The 17,573-nt window shown below is 44.3% G+C and overlaps 1 protein-coding gene across 2 annotated transcripts in view; it reads right to left on the bottom strand.

Moving 5' to 3' along the window:
• Positions 1-1,383: 1,383 nt before the first annotated feature.
• The window catches only part of LOC141126885 (sialidase-3-like), a 32,012-nt gene continuing 15,822 nt past the window's right edge, over positions 1,384-17,573 (bottom strand). Inside the window, exons 2-3 of one of the 2 annotated variants that reach the window (XM_073612923.1) lie at positions 7,566-7,771; positions 1,384-4,707 (exon numbers count right to left, since the gene is read on the bottom strand). In XM_073612923.1, coding sequence (XP_073469024.1) covers positions 3,748-4,707; positions 7,566-7,763 — 1,158 coding nt within the window. In that variant the 5' untranslated portion in view covers positions 7,764-7,771 and the 3' untranslated portion in view covers positions 1,384-3,747. Of the gene's footprint in view, positions 4,708-7,565; positions 7,777-17,573 lie in introns of both variants that reach the window. The other variant, XM_073612922.1, reaches the window with a different exon arrangement.

Below are 17,573 nucleotides of genomic sequence, written 5' to 3'. Positions count from 1 at the left end.
CGGCTATAGCCACGCTGTACGAGTGGTTTTAACCCTTTTTCGGCCGCCAGCGGGGGGTTAAAACCGCACCGCTAGCGGCCGAATACCGCGGTAAAACAGCGCTAAAAATAGCGCTGTTTTACCGTCGACTCCCCCTACCGCCCCAGTGTGAAAGCAGCCTAAAATAAATTTACATTTTTGGCTGTAACATGACAAAATGTGAAACATTTTCAAGGGGTATGAATACTTTTTCAAGGCACTAAAGCTATATCAGATCTTTTGTTGCGTCTGGTCCTCAGCTCTATCTGTCTTTTTTATGCTTTAACATTCCTGTCTGCATCACAAATCTTACATTTTCCTGACATTGGTGGGTGGTCTAAGCATCCCTCTGCCAGTCACCCCCACAGAGGCTTGCACTCTCCTCCGACAATCAAAATAAATGTTAATGGGATTTCCACATCTCTAAGGTCCCATTTACACTTGTGATTAGCTGCAGGCGGCAGTCCCATTGAAAGCAATAGGAGGCTGACAGCTCTTGCAGTTATTCGCGGCCGCTCGCATATAATCGCTCATGAAGCGAATAACTGCAAATGATTGGCCCTGGACACAGACTCCACTGGGTTTCCAACATGTAATCACACTTGCAAATGGGGATTTAAGCCACATGAATCTGAAACGTTGCAATGCAGTTAAGTGCGTTTTAAATACATTCTATTGAAAACTGCACTAGGAGATACTTCAAACACTTCTCAATTTATTTATTGTTTTGTAATTAAATATTGTTTCCACCTCATCCTTTGTTGCAGCTCAGTGCTGATTCCCCGCAGCCACTTACTGACATGCACTCCATGATGGCCGCATGCCGTTTCTCAAGCAGGTTTCCTGATGGTGACAACAGTGGACCATAACTGTGTAATGTATGTTGAAGCAGCTACCTGTAGTCTCCATCAGAAGCCCATATGAAAGGTGACTATGCAGGTGAACTGGGAGACAGGGAAAGAAAGAATTGGGAGCATTGTCATACCCTGTTTCCCCGAAAATAAGACCTAGCGTGATTGTCAGTGATGGCTGCAATATAAGCCCTACCCCCCAAATAAGCCTTACCCTTTTTCCCCAAAAATAAGTCCTACCCTGAAAATAAGACCGACAAGGACTTTTACTAGGGCTTATTTGGGGGGTAGGGCTTATATTTCAGCCATCACTGACAATCACGCTAGGTCTTATTTTCGGGGAAACAGGGTAGGACGTACCTGAATGAGGACTTCCATGGTAGGATTACCAGGTATTATTTAAATGCAAGCTGCAGATTTAAAATGACTTTTGAAATTACATTCAGATAAACCTTATATGAGATTTTCATCATTGACTTTACATCCACTGTAATGTAAAGGAAAAAAAAGATGATAGTGTTAATTGGTAGTGTTTAATTATTCCAAGAGTTGATCATTTAAAAACAAGAAGATGCTTTTTATTAGTATTTGATCCTTCTCCAGGATTATACTGCCAGCACTGCTCTGGAAATAATTAGTATGAAGCCATATAAAATTGATTTACAAATCAGAAAATACTGTAATATAAATCACATTATGTAAAAATATTGTCCAGTTCATATTTCAAACACCTCTCGTTCATTGCTGAGGGTAACAATGGAACTTCCACCACAGAGATACCTGGATGTCTGATTGAGCTTCAAACTCTAAATGTTTAGTGAATGGACATTCAATGGGTGTTTAGTATAGCAGTTGGCAAGCGTTCACTAAGGGCTATGTCACACTAGCGATTCAGTTGCCGGTGACAAATCGCTAAGACTTGGATCACCTCCTATGGCACCAATGAGGTATTGTTCCACCATGGCTCCATCACCAGTGATTAAAACAATCAAGTCTTCAAGATCTTGGACAGCATCATCCATAAATAATGTGGCAGTTGGTGGCAGTCTCATAACACCACAGCTGGAAGACCAATCACTATGAAACAGTCAGCACAAACAACGTATATAGGGATGTTCAGTACATAAAGTAGGCCGTGTCATTTCTCAGGTCTTTAGATATGAAATACGAATCCATGTGCATTATGATGCATCCTGATGATTCTTGCTGGACTTTACCAAATGCCCTTCAACTTCCCTTCAAGGGCTAGATAAATGCAGCTAGATTGGGGCAATTGGCTCTGTTGACTTTTATTGTGTCTTGACAGCCCAGCTTTTACCTACAGCCCAGTGCTCTGCTACTCTAATGCTCATCCCCCATCTATTGAGTAGGTGAATTTGGCTACACTGGCACAATTGCACTTGGTGTTTGCAAAGAGTTCAGACCATCTAATTTGAATGCCCACGTGAATCCACCTTTACAGCCAACTGAAGGCATAGTTACAGTCTTCAATCTGGCCACAATGCAGAGCCAAGTCATACACATGAACCTTGCACAATCAGTATGGCAGCCCTCACTTCTGTGGTTGCATGAAGTCACCTACTGAATTAAACACTGGCAAGCTAGATTCATTTGCTTACTTTTTTTCAAGGATGTAATACACCTTTACAAGCGTAATCTTAGACATTTGGAAGCTACTATGGCCCAAACTCCCTCCCTTACCAATCTTTGTCCTATTACCCATATTAGAGCCCAACTTCAGCAGCTTGATTTGGCAGCGGTGGAAAAACCAATGCTTAGTCTTCACCAGAAATTCTATGGGAAGGGCAATAAAGCTCATACCATGTTAGCTCGCATGTTACGAGTGGACCGTGCTTTCAAGGCCATTAAGGATGGCCAGGGTGTTGATCATTCTGACCCTGCTAAGATAGCTACTATTTTTCAAGAATATTATACCCAGCTGTACAATTTAAGGGAACCACCTTACGATAACACGGACCCTAATCTGATACCGCACATTCAGGACTATTCATAACAAAGTGCACTTCTTAAATTATCCCGTTCTGATTTAACTTCTCTAAACGCACCGATCTCCGTAGGGGAAATGGACCAGATTATAATACAACTTCATTCGGGGAAAGCCTTGTGTCCCGGCGGTGGTCTTACCTATCTTTATTTTAAAACGTTCAAATACATTTTGCTGCTTCACCTACAGACCCTGTTTAATGGTTTCCTTACATCACATGTACATACAAGCATGTATTACATTTTTTAGGTTTCCATTTAAGTTCCTCTCACATCTGTTTGACCTTTGATGCCATAGTATTATCAGCCCATTTCTACTTAGAATGAGAATCCTTACTAAATCAAGTTGATGGGAGATCACGTGAACCATTATAAGTGAATTATAAGGGGATATTTCAAGATATCTTTCATTATTTGTATGTCTGCATTTTGCAACTGCTGTATATCAGGAGCTGGTAGTCGGATAATAGCTGTACGATAGTAGTAGTATTCATTATATGCCAAAAAAGAAAATCACAAGTTACACTAAATGATGGATTTATGTAGTCATCCAGCTGTCCTCATTGGTAATTTTAACATCTACTCTGCTTTCAATCAGTATATGGGTGGAGAACACAAAATTACATTTTGGGGTTTCCAGCAGCATTCAGTTTATTCATCAAATATGCCAGTTTTAATGGGAAAGCTAGGATTTTTCCTCATGTGGATACTTGACATCATGTCTTAAAAAAGGTTGACCACCAATATAATACATGAAGGCCCATGAAGAGGAATACTTGAGGAATCTTTCGATAAGACATGAGTCCAAAACATATTGTTTCCTAAATTTACAAGACCAGTGTGGGTAAAACAAGATGTTTTTATATCGTTCCAGTTATTTCTTAAATCTGGAGAAGAAGCTTTTCTTCTTGTTGATGTTCTCCAAAACATCCTCCACAGTGAAAAGACAAAAATTGATCTCCTCGTAAGCATTCACAGTCCCACTCTCAAATAAGATGGCAAAGGTGTTGGCCTCATGGCACTTGGCAAGATCAGAATAAGCTGCTGGGCCATCGTGAATCACCCACGGCTTGGACCAAGCTTCTGATGTCAGAGGAGATTTATTTAGGAAGATGCCAAGCTCTCTGCGGTCTTTCTTGGCAGGGTGAGAATATAGAAGCCAGTAACTTTCTTCCTCATCTGGTTGGCCAATCCCTGGGAAGCTTACAATGCTCCCGGAGCATCCTCCGTCTCCCGTGTCTTTCAGCTTTCGACTTTTGTCAGCCATTTTAAATTCACCACCAGCATTCAGGGTCAATGCTTCCACCCTGTACTTGGATGGAGTTTGTGCATTGCAGTAGAGCATCTTCTGTTTACCATCACAGACTATTTCTGCCATCTGACATTCGGAACACTCAAACTTGTCGATTTTTTCCGACACATTCCACCTGTTGCCCCCATCCCTACTGTAAAGGTAAAACGAGTGGGATTTTGTGCAACAGTACTGAATACACCAGCATTTCGCGACATACATGTAAGCAGGGACTACCATCATTCCCGAATCTGTCTGGATGCCATGGCCAGGAGACAGGAAGAAGGTGGCCATGTTGTCAATGTCATTCAGCACCTCTGTTATATTGGTCACTGAGCTCCATGTTTTCCCACAGTCCTTGCTGGTGACATAGCAGAGTTTACAGGAGTTTCCCCACTTCCTCATGCGCTTCTCTGTCATCCCACTAGGTATGGAGTTGAAGAATAAGAACAGGACTTGGTTTGTCTCATCGTAGACAGGACAAGGGTTCATCATACGGTGATTCTTCGGGCAGAGATCATGCAGAGTTTGGGTACCTTCCCACTAGGAGCAAGAAAAAAATAAAACAATGTAAAGATACTGTAGCCCCAAACAGTAGTTTCTATGCATACAAGACTTTATCAGCACTGCTACAATTGTGTGTGTGTGTATATATATATATATATATATATATATATATATATAATTTTTTTTGAGACCCACGCCAAAGGGTTGCTTATGCTTTAATTCCCACTGTCCGTCAGCAAAATCCCTCTGTCCCTGCTACTCCTCAACTGTCCCTCTTTTGGTCTGTTTAAAGGATAGGTTCACCTTTCGTAACATGTTACATGTTAATCTTATATTCAGGGTGTAACATGTTATGAACGGACCGGTTCCCGCACCTCCCTGATTCCCCCGCTATGGCCCCATTTTTTTAAAATGGTGATAGCTAAGGGGGGATCCCACCCCCCAGCTTTCACAATTTAAAAAAAATGGGGCCAGTGCGGGGCTCTGCCCACTCACCTGCTTGCCCGGCCGCGTCACTCATTCAGAGTGTCCTGTGAATGGAAAACTACAAGGTCCGATCCTTTGCTGCTGTCGGCTTGAAGTTTTCAATGAAATGACTGCAGTGGCGGCTGGTGCTCAAAATTTTTTTTGAGGGGACGCAAACAAACTGAAAAAAAAACCCATCAATTGCAGCCACTGTGCCATCAAAACGCAGCTACTGTGCCCATCAAGCGCAGCTACTGTGCCCATCAAATGCAGCTACTGTGCCTATCAAGCGCAGACACCGTGCCCATCAAGCGCAGACACCGTGCCCATCAAGCGCAGCCACTGTGCCCATCAATTGCTGTCAGTGTGCCCATCAATTGCCGCTACTGTGCCCCATCAAATGCTGCCAGTGTGCCCATCAATTGCCGCTACTGTGCCCCATCAAATGCTGCAAGTGTGCATCGCCCGGCACTTGCCTGTCTGGCAGCGGGTCAGCGGCTGTGTCCTGCACGCTCCTCGATGTCTTCTGCCATCCTCTCTATCAGGCGTCCAATCACAGAGCCTGATGTTTCAGCCAATCAGGTGACAGGTAACAGACCCGAGCACCTGATTGACTGAGAGGCGGTTCAGTGTTAGCAAAGCGAATTTCATTCGCTTTGCTAACACACTGCTGAGTGAACAGCGAACGCACAGCATTGTGCCTGCTGTTCACCTTTTTGGGCGCCTATAATCAAGTGCTTCCAAAAAACACCCCCGCCGCTGTAATTTAGGTGCCTGGCGCCCGAAAAGGGGCCGGACACCTGAATAGGGGGTGTCAGCGGCGACCATAGATAGAGCGGTGCCAGGAGAGAGGGGGCAGCGCTCCTGCGCCTTTTATGGACGCACCGCCACTGAAAGAGCGCCTTGGTAGTTCATTCTCTCTTCCTGTCAGATTGTATCTGCTTGCCCTTCCGGAATGTACAGGCACACAGATACACTGGCAGACCTGAAGGAGACCTGCATGGCACCAGCTATCGGCTGATCGCTGGTGCAATGCCTTACAGGCTCCAAAAAATATATATATTTTTTTTTGAAGTGAACTTTTCATTTAACTACCAAAAGGGTTCTACTACAATAAACCTTCAAAAAATTATTGCATTTGATATTTTAAAAAGCCTGTATAAAAGCCATGAGTGGTGAAAAAAAAATATTCATGGGTTTAACCAAGTCTTTAAGTCTGTGTAACTGGGGGTGTTGAAGGGCTGTGAACTTTATCTTCATACACTGTGCTAAAAGGTGTTCCTTTTTCCCCATCTCAGAAACTTGAGAGTTGTGGTCACCTGACTGCACAGGCTGTGTAAGTAAGTGGAGAGGCTGCTGCATGGAGCTACATTGTATGTAATGCCTAGTTTGCCACCAGAATTTGATACCAAAACACCACTTCAGCCCCGGAAGGTTTACCCCCCTTCATGACCAGGCCATTTATTGCGATACGGCACTGCGGTGACAATTGCACAATCGTGCGACAGTGTACCCAAATAGAATGTATGTCCTTTTTTTCACAAATAGAGCTTTCTTTTGGTGGTATTTCATCACCTCTGCATTTTTTTTTTGCGCTATAAACAAAAGAAGACCGACAATTTTGAAAAAAAAAGACAATATTTTTTACTTTCTGCTATAGAACATTCCCAATAAAAAAAAAAATGTACAAAAAAATGGAAATGTATTCATCAATTTAGACCAATATGTATTCTGCTACATATTTTTGGTAAAAAAAATCCCAATAAGCGTAAATTGATTGGTTTGCACAAAAGTTATAGCGTAGACAAACTATAGGATAGATTTATGGCATTTTTAAATTATACTTTTACTAGTAATGGCGGAGATCAGCGACTTTTAGCGGGACTGCGACATTACGGCGGACAAATTGGACATTAAGTGACACTTTTTGGGGACCAGTGACACCAATACAGTAATCAGTGCTAAAAAAAACAAAAAAAAAAAAAACACTGTCACAGTATAAATGACACTGTCAGGGAAGGGGTTAACACCAGGGGCGATGAAAGGATTAAGTGTGTCCCTGGGAGGTGCTTACTAGCGGTGTGGTGGGACGGATTCACTGGAGGAAAAGAGAGATCCGTGTTTCAGCTTGGCTGAAACACAAGACCTCTCTTTTGCTCCCTGACAGATCAGCGGTTTGCCTTGTTTTCATAGGCAGACCGCTGCTCCGTCTCTCCACTGAACAATAGGCGGCCATCCGATCCGCTGATTGGCTCCCGCTGTGTCCAATCACAGCGGGAGTGGCACTCCGGCGGCGCACACGCGCTCCCTTCACCGTGTGCAAAGAATCACATACAGGTGCTTGATTTTGCGCAGCCGGGCCGCCCTGCCGCAGTATATATGCGGTGGGCGGTCCGGAAGCGGTTAAAACGTAACTTCTGTGGACCTACCGTGACATATCCCGTCTTGTAGATTCCTCTTCTCATCATCAGGAAATCGGCCATGGCTTCGTCCTCACCCCTGCGTTTCTCGGCAAAGGCCAAAAATGTGTTCTCTTCTTTGATGTAGATGAGAGAGGGAGTTCGAAAGACAGAGCCATTGAGCTCCTTCTTGAATAGGGTCGTTCTTTCTGGCTGTGTGGCCTTCATGATGTTGTCTGCCCTTCAAAAAGAAAAACAATGGTAAGAAGGCCATCAGTGATTTTCTCCAATTGTTGAGAAAAAAAACAAAAAACAATGTTCTTTAAGTCACCTACATACATTTCAAGTGTTTTATCAAAATTTATTGTAGATTCATACCTGCTTTTAATATGTAGGTACTGGGACAGGTCATTGCCCAAACATCTTTCAATTGTAAGTAAACCCTAACTAAGAATTTCTATTACTGAATGTGCTCCTTTTTGGTCTGATAATCACTTTTTTTTCATTGTTCATACAAATGTTAAATTCAGCATTTGTACTAGAAAATTACTTGGAACCACCAAATATATATTTTCTGATGAGGCCTTGCTTCTCAAACGCAAGTTTTCAGGGAAAAAACACTCTAATAAGAAGTTTTAATGCACACAAACAATAGAATACCCTATTTTTTGGTAAAATAAAAAAGATGATGTTCCTTCAAGCAGATAACAAACATGTCAAGATTTCAAATTGTGCACACCCGTTACAAGGCGACAAACTACAGTGGAGGCATAACTATAACCTTTAGGGCCCCAGTGCAAGAAACCATGGAGGCCCCCCTTGTCCCCTGGCCAGAGCCCTTCCCTCCAAGGCTGGGGACATTTACTTACATTGCAGGGACCTATCATGATCCCGCAGCAGGACCTTTTCGCAAGTTTCGCAGTGGGCCCCCTTCCTGCCATCTTGGGGCTCTACTACAGGGCCTGGTCAGAAGCGCGACCTTTGTGACCCTGGTAGTTCCGCCACTGGCATCAGTAGTTATTTATTTTTTATTTCTTTACAATTTTATTTTTTTCTATTTTTTTAGGAGCCCTGTTTGGGGGGCTTTGGTGAAATATCAGGGGGTGTAAATAGACCTCTGATGTTTCATATTTGAGACAGTGAAAGATGTTTGGGGACACAGGCCTCAATCTCCATCTCTGCAGCATCAGCTGCACAGATTGAATGGACAGGAGTAACTCTATACAGAGCCTACCATTCATTCACAAATGAAAGCATAGTTTACTGTGCGTCCGTTATAAATGGTCACAGGAGTGATCGGTTTTGATGGGGGGGGGGTGACCAGGGGAGCACACAAGGGCCAGAGGGCAGCCGAGACAAGTAACCTGGATAGGAGGGGTAGCATATAGAGGAACAAAACTCCTCCATTTTCCTCCTGCAGCCTCTAAATGCCTATGGAAGGGAGAGGAGGAGGAGGAGGAGGAGGAGGAGGAGGAGGAGGAGAAGCAGGCTTTCAGCAGCTGCAGGAGGAAAATGGAGAGGATTGGTTCCCCTATGTGCCACCCCCGTGGCTCTTCCTATCCAGGTGTACAGTGGAGCCATACGAGCCCCCTGGAGCATGGGGCTGGGTCCAAATTGTGATCCTTGTGGCCCCTGTAGTTACACCCCTGAACTACAGTACTACTACAGTACCTAAAACTGTCCATAGGTGACACTTTAACCACTTACCAACCGGCCCATAGCCGAATGACGGCTGCAGGGCGGTTGGATAACTCTGGGTGGACGTACTATGACGTCCTCCCAGAATTCCCCTCTCGCGCGCCCCCTGGGGCGCGCACCCGAACACATCCGTGACCGCCGGGTCCAGGGGACCCGGCGCATCACGGATCCCGGTAAATGGCCGCTGATCGCGGCCGTTTACCATGTGATCGAGCCGTCAAATGACGGCGCGATCACATGTAAACAGACCGGCGTCATCTGATGACGCCGGTTCCTCTCCTCCCCTCCTGTGTACCGATCGGTACACTGTGGAGGAGAGGGAGATGGATGGATGTCTGCAGCGCTGTGGGCTGTATGTGTAGTGCCCACAGCGCTGCACAGAGACATCCATCCATCCATGCTCAGCCATCCCTCACTACTAATGCTGTGCAATACTCTGCAATACCCCCACAATACTCTGCAATACCCCCACAATACTCTGCAATACCCCCACAATACTCTGCAATGCTGTGCAATACTCTGCAATGCCCCCACAATACTCTGCAATGCTGTGCAATACTCTGCAATGCTGTGCAATACTCTGCAATGCTGTGCAATACTCTGCAATGCCCCCACAATACTCTGCAATGCCCCCGCCATACTCTGCCATGCCCCCGCCATACCCCACCATACTCCGCAATACCCCGCCATACTCCGCCATACCCCGCCATACTCCGCCATACCCCGCCATACCCCGCCATACTCCGCCATACCCCGCCATACTCCGCCATACCCCGCCATACCCCGCCATACCCCGCCATACTCTGCCATACTCCGCAATACCCCGCCATACCCTGCCATGCTGAGCCATGCTCAGCTGTACTCGCCCTCTGTATGTGGCCAGGCTGTGGAAGTCTCACACATGGGGTATCGCCGTACTCAGGAGGAGCAGGAGAATCTATTTTGGGGTGTCATTTTTGGCATGTACATGTTATGTGGTAGAAATATTGTATAAATGGACAACTTTGTGTTAAAAAAAAAAAAAGCGTTTTAACCACTTCCCGCCCGCCGGCCGTCATACAACGTCCTTGACTTTGTTCGGAGATATCTGAATGATGGTTGCAGCTACAGGCATCATTCAGATATCAGCTTTTTCAGCCGGCGATTCCCTACACCATGAGAACGATCATAGCAGCTGTTCCACTGCTTGATCGTTCTTACGGGAGGCGAGAGGGGACGTCCCCCCTTCCCGCCGCCTTGCGGTGCTTCTACCGACTCACCGCTACGATCGAAGCCAGGATCTTTTTTTTTTTTTTAATTTCAGGCTTCCCAGCCTAGAGGTGAGATGTGGGGTCTTATTGACCCCATATCTCACTGTAAAGAGGACCTGTCATGCCATATTCCTATTACAAGGATCAAACTAAAATAAATAAAGTAAAATGAACAATAAAAAAAAAAAAAAAAATTTTAAAGCGCCCCTGTCCCTGTGTGCTCGCATGCAGAAGCGAACGCATACGTAAGTCCCGCCCACATATGAAAACGGTGTTCAAACCACACATGTGAGGTATCGCTGCGATCGGTAGAGCGAGAGCAATAATTTTGGCCCTAGACCTCCTCTGTAACTCAAAACATGTAACCAGTAAAAAATTTTAAAGCGTCGCCTATGGGTATTTTTAAGTAGCAAAGTTTGGCGCCATTCCACAAGCGCCTGCAATTTTGAAGGGTGACATGTTGGGTATCTATTTACTCGGCGTAACTTCATCTTTCACATTATGCAAAAACATTGGGCTAACTTTACTGTTTTGGTTTTTGTAAAGCACAAAACAGTTTTTTTTCCAAAAAAAAGTGTTAAAAAAATTGCTGCGCAAATACCGTGCGAGATAAAAAGTTGCAACGACCGCCATTGTATTCTCTAGGGTCTTTGCTAAAAAAACATATATAATGTTTTGGGGTTCTATGTAATTTTCTAGCTAATAAATGATGATTTTTACATGTAGGAGAGAAATGTCAGAATTGGCCTGGGTGCTCCAGAACGCCTGAAGGTGCTCCCCTGCATGTTGGGCCTCTGTATGTGGCCACGCTGTGTAAAAGTCTCACACATGTGGTATCACCATACTCGGGAGTAATAGCAGAATGTGTTTTGTGGTGTAATTTGTGGTATGCATATACGGTCTGTGAGAAATACCCTGCTAATATGACAATTTTGTGGAAAAAAAAAAAAGTAAAAAAAAAAAACCTTGATTTTGCAAAGAATTGTGGGAAAAAATGACAACTTCAAAAAACTCACCATGCATCTTTCTAAATACCTTGGAATGTCTTCTTTCCAAAAAGGGGTCATTTGGGGGGTATTTGTACTTTTCTGGCATGTTAGGGTCTCAAGAAATGAGATAGGCCGTCAGTACTTCAGGTGTGATCAATTTTCAGATATTCGCACCATAGCTTTTGGACTCTATAACTTTCAAAAAGACCAAATAATATCCACCGATTTGGGTTATTTTTACCAAAGATATGTAGCGGTATAAATTTTGGCCAAAATATATGAAGAAAAATTACTAATTTGCAAAATATTATAACAGAAATGAAGAAAAATGTATTTTTTTACAGATTTTTCGGTCTTTTTTCTTTTACGGCGCAAAAAATAAAGAACCCAGCAGTGATTAAATACCACCAAAAGAAAGCTCTATTTGTGTGAAAAAAAGGACAAAAATTTCATAAAGATACAGTGTTGCATGACTGAGTAATTGTCATTCAAAATGTGAGAGCACCAAAAGCTGAAAATTGGTCTGGTTAGGAAGGGGGTTTAAGTGCCCAGTTGTCAAGTGGTTAAAAGTCTTTACAGATTATCAGTTTAGAGTTAATCATGCATTATGGCTTTAGAAGTACTGTTCTCATTCCGATGTTCATGACAACACCTCACGTGTGGTGCAATCGCCATGTACATATGTATACGGGATGGACGGGGGTGCTTTTTTTCCCCCCTTGTTTCCACCCCCTACCAGTACGACCTCTTTTCAAAAAAAAAAAGAACCAAGTATAATTTTGTGGTGCTAAGTAATCTGTATGATATTTAGTTATTATAAGAAAAGCAGTAAAATGGATCCCATGCAGCCAACAGCAACAATAGCCCCCCCAAAGCAAAAAGAGATAATAGACACCCCCAACAATAACAGATTTCACCAGCAACAATAGACCGTTTGCAACAAAATACCGCCTCCCAACAAAAGTTCCACCCCAGGAACAATAGCCCCCACCAGCAACAACAGACCCCCTCCTTGAACAATAGATCCCCAGCAACAATAGATCCCCCTGCATTAATAGACTCTCCAGCATCCAGCAACAATAGACCTCTCCCATAACAGTAGATCCCTCCCAGCAACAATTGACTTACTAGCAACATAATATCCTCCCCCCCCTTCAGCAACAATAGATACCCCAGTAGCTGGTATCATTGGATCCTTCAGCACACCCCACTAACCCTTTTCCGCGTTCCCGCTGGAAAAAAGCCCTTGTAGACAGTCATAGACTTTCAGCTCTTCCCTGTGTCCTGCTGTTACTCTGCTTGTTGCTGACCTTGCTTGCCTCTGACCTGAACTTGGATCCTGCCTCTGCTCTGTCGCCAGTTCCTGACCCCGGCTCTGTTCTTGACCACGTCTCTGTCTTATGTCTCGGTACCTCGCTGCCCGCCTGCTGCTGACCTTGGCTATCCCTGTGACCACGGTGTTGTTCCCAGCTCTCACATCTGGTTCAAGTGCCAGTATCCAGCTGTCACCATTATCAGCTCTGCTCATCACAGTGAGTTCCTGTCTCAAGCCTGCTGGGTGCTCTGACAAGCCTCTCATATGGTACCCGCAGCCTGTGTGGTGTGCCCCTTTAAGCTTCGGCTGGATCTCATGCACAGCTACTGTTCCTGACTTGATTTTCCTTCAGCCTGCCAGAGTGCATCTTCTGCAGCAAGCACTCCTATCAACACCTGCCAGCACTCGTGTTCCCCCTGTCCCTCTGTACCCTGTGTTCCACCTTCATCGGGACCTGGGCTGGAGATACTAGAGAGGCCAACCTCGTCATTTCAGTCTCCAATCAGGTACGTGCCACACTGGTGATGTCCATGTCAGGTAGTCAGTTCCTCCCCAGCATCAGTTAGTCCCAGATTGCCCTCCGCACTATCACAGTCCCATTATAAGTCACTGATCACCGCCATTACCAGTAAAATAAATAAATAAATAAAATATTCCAGTATATATACATCAAAGTTTGCATATGCTATAATTTTCTTGCAAACCAATCAATATTCACTTATTGGGATTTTTTTTTTTTTACTAAAGACATGTAGCAAAATACATCAGCCTAAATTTATGAAGAATTTTTTTTAATTTTATTGGATATATTTTATAGCAAAAAGTAAAAATATATATATATATTTTTTTTTACAATGTCCTGTGTTATTCTGTTTATATAATAAAAAAAAAATAAAAAAATAAAACAGCAGTGATCAAATACCAAAAGAAAGCTCTATTTGTGTTTCATTTGGGTGCAGCGTTGCATGCCCGCACAATTACCAGTTAAAAGTAGCGCATTGCTCAACAGCAAAAAAAGCCTGGTGATGAAGGGGGGTAAAATCTTCTGGCACTCAAGTGGTTAAGCTAGCCATACTCCAGTAGAGTTTTGTTTGATAATGGTCATTTTCAAAACGTTAGTTCAATTTTCGAATGGTTGGTGCGGTCAAATCAACGATTGTTTTTGACCGAAGTGATAAGGAAAGTCAAAAGTCTAACTGTGAACGTGATTGCAATGTGCAATTACATTCCCTTACGTTCATCCCGACTTTCATAAGAAATTTGTATTGTCGTCGAATGCTCTGGCGAAGGATCTTCACGCAAATATTCACATGAAAATATAGTAGTGATGGTCGGCTTTAGTCTATGTGCAGCCAGTTGCAATACGTATCGGCAGTGAAGTGCGCCATGCAGCCTTCTGTTAAGGAGTCCACTATTTATATTGAAGGTGTGGATCTTCCGCCGTGGTCTACTTGCATGAATGTAAAAAGGAAAAGTGATTTTTACGTTGTTTCAGAATGTTCTACAATTTTGTGAATCGCCACAAAGCTTTGTGCTGGTGATTTGTCCTAAACAAAAATTTCATTTTAGGTGGAGTGAGATTTTAAAGGTTAATGGCGGAGGCAAGATGCCAAGCAAGCGAGAAAGGGAAGAGATGGAATTGTTTATGGGATGTGGCGGATAGATTAAGCTGCTTCCTTCTCTTCGTGCATTCCCTGGCAGAGTTATGCCGCATGACTTCATATTTCTACTATTATAAACCAAACAAGCGTCAGGGCGCGGGAATGGAACCCTCATGGCCTCTGTTACCTTTTATGGAGTCCTCATTACCCTGCCTGCAGCAAGCCGATAATACAGATCCAGGCAAAAAACAATATAAACCAATGTGAACTGTTTTATCTGCTAAAGCATTTGTAATTCTGCTCAGCCATGGTTGTAATTCAGAGACCTTGTTCAGACAGCACAGCCAGGAGGGGGACATGGCACTCTGTTATAAAAAATAACAAGTGTCACCTCCCCACCCACAGCCTGCTGTTTGGACTATGAAGAGGCAGCAATGAATTGATGGGTCATCAACTCTGCCTACTCTCCCCTATAACATATGTGCGTGCAACAGAAGCTGATTGGCTCCTAATTCTGCCCCTCCCTCAGCGGGAAGGGGTTAAAGTACACCTGTTATGAGAGAATTAGTTAGGTTGCTGTGACAGACCCAACCAGGACAGTGGCTTTTGGAGGGGACTGCAGGGTAGCCTCTTGCCTACTGACTATGGGCCCTGGCTTTTGAGGGGGCTCTATTCTTTGGGAGGTGTGTGCCTGGGGGACCTTTGGAGTGGTTTTGCTTCCGATTCAGGTCCATGTCTCCCCTAAACACACAGAACTGGAGAACCCAGATACAGATTTGGGGCCTCTGTGCCCAAACCAGCATTGGCTGCTTTAACTTCCCCCCAGACTCAGAGTCTGTTTACTAAGGTGTCTTTCTCTCATGGTATAATTCCCCTATTCTGTACCTCCTAGGTGTGAATTCCCATTGTTAATTGAGTCACCTATCGTTTCTGACTGCTAATCATTCTAAAGCTGTGACTAGCATTGTGTCCACTTTACCTTGTTACCGAACCATTGTGGGATGTTTATGTGTTTATCAAGGCTCAAAATTTCAAGTCCCGAGCTAGGGCTGAACTATCCAGCCCTTAAGAGTTACCTGCCACCAGTTGCCCCACCCACCCAACCCCTACCCTGCTCCACCTCTAATTCCGCCCCTAAACACACCCTTATACAATTATATCATGAAATTACAGTGTTAAATGTTGCACTGCACAAGTGTGAACAAGCCCTTAGATCAGTGTTCTCAGACCCTCCCCTTTTACATCAGTGCCCTCAGTCCCCCTTCACAGCACATCCCCCCTTTTACCTCACAGACTGCCCCATTACAGACCCCCCCCATCAGAGACCCCCCTCATCACAGACCAATCCATCACAGCCACCCATCACAGCCTGACTCATCATACACCACCCCATCACAGACCCCCCTTTTACAGACCATCCCAACACAGACTCCCCTCATCACAGACCATCCCATCACAGATCCCCCTCCATCACAGACCATTCCATCACAGATCCCCCTATCACAGACCCCTCTCCATCACAGATACCCCCATATCACAGATTCCCCCCCCCCCCCCATATCACAGATCCCTCTCCATCACAGACCATCCCATCACAGATCCCCCCTATCACAGACCCTTCTCCATCACAGATACCCCTCAAACACAGATCACAGCTGCACTCCCCCTTCCCTCCCCTATCTAATTCACACAAGACGGGAAGCATGGCAGGTCTGAACAAAGGGCTGGACTTTTCATGTGAAAGGCAGGTGAATGATTTCTGGGACTGCCTTGCTGTCTACTTACCACTCACCTGCTTCTTAACTTGAAAAGTCCCGCCCTTTGTCCGAACCCGTCATGTTTTCCGACTTGTGTAAATAAGGTAGGGGAGGGAAGGGGGAGGGGGAGGGGGAGAGCCATACCTGATGGGCCAGGTGGAGGAAAGCCGTACATCTGATCTGGTGTCGGCACCCCAACCACAATGAGGCTCCAAATGCGAGTGGAAATTTTGAGCGCTGTGTTTATGTTTATGTTAGCTGTTCATGAGATGTACTGAAGATATTACTGTTTACAGTTTGCATTGTTTAGGATAATTTGATCAAGCTCTTATTTGATTTTGTATGCTATATATATATATTCTGTGTGGGTTTACAATAAATTCAGTTCCAGTTTGCACCTAAGCTAGTGTCATCTAGTTTTTGGGTGCAATTCTCAGCTATAATACCTGGTTCTTCGTTCCAGAGTGGGGCAAGCTGTATCTTGGTGGGGGCACCCAGGCTGGGTGCCAGTTGGTCCATGACAGTTGCCATTGCTACAGTAATTTCTCATTTGAGAATGCTACTTGCCTGGCTTTTATGCTTATGATTTGGCTTCAGTCACTGACCTGGTAAATTGTAAGTATGTGATTTATTTACATCCATTTACAACATGCTTGTCCCTGATCCATAATTCAAAAGCACTGAACCCAGATGCAGCCGGGCAACTAGGAAGAATACGAGCCCCCCCCCATACATCTTGCATGTAAAGTGTTTTGCACACATACTAAAATGCTGATTTTTTTTTCTTTTTTACACAAAAATGCACCTAAAATCCCAAATTATTAGAAGGGACCTTGCAGAATGAAATGGTGGTTGTTGTAATTTTATCATACAATATTTGCGCTTTTGTTTATTGAATCTATCTTTGTAGTAAAAAATACACTCAAATCAATTTTAGTGCACACATACACAACATAATACCCACGATGTTGGTAACATATACTACATATACTGTAAGGTGCCGCACACTCCTCTGTTTGCCTTCTCGCCATGAGTTCTGGGATTACCATTACCTCCTGCGAGTCCGGGATTTCCATGCTGGGTGTCAGAATCAAGAGCAATGGGAGATCAGCAAACATCCATACGCTGATCTACCCTAAGTAGTGTGAACACAGAAGTGGTAAGCTGTGAGCACTTCCAGGTTCAGAGCTGTCCAGCTCCTGTGACTGTGGCCAGGGAGGAAGCAATTCAAGCACAGACCGTGCTCAGTCAGCATCAGCACATTGCATTAGCAGAGATCACCCTCACTTTCTACCAGGTTTAGTAGGGTGAGGAAAGGTCATAATTGGTTTGATAATGTTTTATTGGTTGTCTGTGCCTTCCAATCCTAGTGACAGCCACTTCCCCGATTTCCTGTCCTGGTGTAACAGGAAGTATAGGATAATAATC

Source organism: Aquarana catesbeiana, linkage group LG02 (assembly GCF_042186555.1).
Source record: "Aquarana catesbeiana isolate 2022-GZ linkage group LG02, ASM4218655v1, whole genome shotgun sequence".
In the NCBI taxonomy this organism is placed as follows: Eukaryota; Metazoa; Chordata; class Amphibia; order Anura; family Ranidae; genus Aquarana; species Aquarana catesbeiana.
This window is presented reverse-complemented; position numbering and strand designations above follow the sequence as displayed.